We start from the raw sequence: 2,402 nt of genomic DNA, 5'->3' as shown, positions 1-2,402 counted from the left end.
AATTATAAGAATAAAGTCGTAACAATACGAGAATAAAGTCAGATAGTAATGAGAATAACGTCATAATATTACGAGAATAAAGTTGTAAAATTATAAGAATAAAGTCGTAACAATACGAGAATAAAGTCAGATAGTTATGAGAATAACGTCATAATATTACGAGAATAAAGTTGTAAAATTATAAGAATAAAGTCGTAACAATACGAGAATAAAGTCTTAACAATATAAGAATAAAGTCGTAAAATTAGGAGAATAAAGTCGTAACATTACGAGAATAAAGACAGATAGTTATGAGAATAACGTCATAATATTACGAGAATAAAGTTGTAAAATTATAAGAATAAAGTCGTAACAATACGAGAATAAAGTCTTAACAATATAAGAATAAAGTCGTAAAATTATGAGAAATAAGTCGTAACATTACGAGAATAAATTTGTAAAATTCTAAGAATAAAGTCGCAACAATACGAGAATAAATTCTTAACAATATAAGAATAAAGTCGTAAAATTATGAGAATAAAATCGTAACAATACAAGAATAAAGTCAGATAGTTATGAGAATAAAATTGTAAAATTATGAGAAATAAGTCGTAATATTACGAGAATAAAGTCGTCACATATTATTGTTTTTTAGGTTTGTGACACAATATCGGACGATGCAAAACACAGATTTACCTTCATAAAACTTCAGAGGGGCAAGATTTAAGTCCAAAAAAAGATTTATGTTTTTATAATGATTTATGTCTCTTTGCAGGTGATGAAGCAGACTGAAGACGTTTTATCTCTTTCTTTCATCTTCTCTCCTTTTTTCCCCGTTTGTCCTTTCCTGTTCTACTTACATTGCAGTGTCCATATAATCTGTAATACTCCCTGCATGAATTATAATAAAGCTATTTATATGCATAAATCCAGCGGAACACTATGGTGATAACCGCACTGCTCCATTTGTAAGAGCAAAATCTGTTGGGCTCCTTTTGGCTTTAAGACAATTATTCTTTTTGCCACAAAATGTTTTTAGTTATTGGCATTCATATAAATAAATATACTGATGTAATAACTTAGTATACGTTTGATTCGTTTTTGGTATATGTCTATTTTAAATTTATAGCCCCCCCATGGAGAAAACTCCACCAGCCGCTACTGATTGTGATGAAAAATGGATGGATGGTCTGATGTTGGCTTATGGGTTTTTAAGTTTCTGTTGTTTTTCTTTTGAGCATTCAGTCTTATTTTCCTTCTTGTTTTCTAGTGTTTAGTCTTTTCTCCATGTTTTATAGTCCTAGTTATTTGATTATCATTTTGTTGTTATTTCCAGGTTTCTATTTGTTGCTCTCTGCTGCCCTCTTGTGTTCTCCTTTTTCCCTAGCTCTTTCCCTCTCTTGTTCTGTGCACACCTGCTCCCAGTTTCCTCATTAGCCCCATTAGTCTCTATGGTTTCTGGTACGTTAAGACTAGTTTTCATGTTTTTTTTGATTTTTTGATTTTTGGACTCCTCTTGTTTGGAATTTGTTTTCTTTTTGGATTTTTGGATACCCTGCCTCTGCTTTCTGTTAAGTCATTATTAAATCCACAATAGATTCACCTCTGCCTCCCTGCCTCTGCTTTTGTGTCAACTAACCATAGTCAAATCGTGACAAGGGTTAATGACGATGCATTCAGCTGGTTTATCTAGATCAAAAATGTTGAATTATTCTGACTGTATCTGTAAAGTGCCTTAAGATGAAAGCTGTTAAGAATTAAAAATAAACTGAAATTCATTTAAATATCAGAAGGACTAAGTTTCTTAAATATATATTTTCCTTTTGCAAACAGACCAAGCAGACCAACTTCAACATATTTGCAAACAAAAACGAGGCATCAGATCTTCTGCAGGCCTTTATTTCTTTCAAAAGGTCAGAAGTTTTTAAATTGATGGTCTTAAGCAAAGGTCTCAGGGTTCAGAGTGACGTTCTGAACAACATCTCAGATCTCCACCTACATGGGGAAGACCAGGAAGCCTGTGAAGGTGCTGAGGCGTCCCTGGTCTGCAATAGTCTGTCCCTTCCAGAGCTGGACATACAGCCGGTCGCCCTGCTCCAGGGCCAGCGTCATGCCATTGGAGGCGCTGGTTTGGAGTCCTGATTTCTGATAGATTGCAAACATGAGGTCGCTATTTTTCTTTAGTCCGGCGTTAAGTTGACCGTTGTTACCGACTACCCCAGTGACCTGGATGTAGTAGAGTCCTTTAACAGGGGTGGTGAAGATTCCTGCAGGGATTAAACAGAAAAAGAGGAGGATGGAAGAGGATCAGGATCAGTGGGTCCATCCATGCAACCATTATGCTGCTATAGGCTTAGACTGCTGGAGGACATAGGGACCCCTTTTTCATCATTCTGCTTCATTCTATCTCTATTCTCCCACTC

The 2,402-nt window shown here is 35.1% G+C and overlaps 1 protein-coding gene across 1 annotated transcript in view; it reads right to left on the bottom strand.

Moving 5' to 3' along the window:
• Positions 1-1,878: 1,878 nt before the first annotated feature.
• Positions 1,879-2,402, bottom strand: part of LOC107099281 (complement C1q subcomponent subunit B-like) — a 6,342-nt gene continuing 5,818 nt past the window's right edge. Inside the window, exon 3 of the mRNA XM_015397338.1 lies at positions 1,879-2,246. Within this exon, the coding sequence (XP_015252824.1) occupies positions 1,975-2,246 (272 nt within the window). The 3' untranslated portion in view covers positions 1,879-1,974. The remainder of the gene's footprint in view (positions 2,247-2,402) is intronic.

Source organism: Cyprinodon variegatus, unplaced genomic scaffold, assembly GCF_000732505.1.
Source record: "Cyprinodon variegatus isolate N-32 unplaced genomic scaffold, C_variegatus-1.0 Scaffold853, whole genome shotgun sequence".
Lineage (NCBI taxonomy): Eukaryota > Metazoa > Chordata > Actinopteri > Cyprinodontiformes > Cyprinodontidae > Cyprinodon > Cyprinodon variegatus.
Note: the sequence above shows the minus strand (reverse complement) of the source record. Positions and strands in the feature narration are given on the sequence as shown.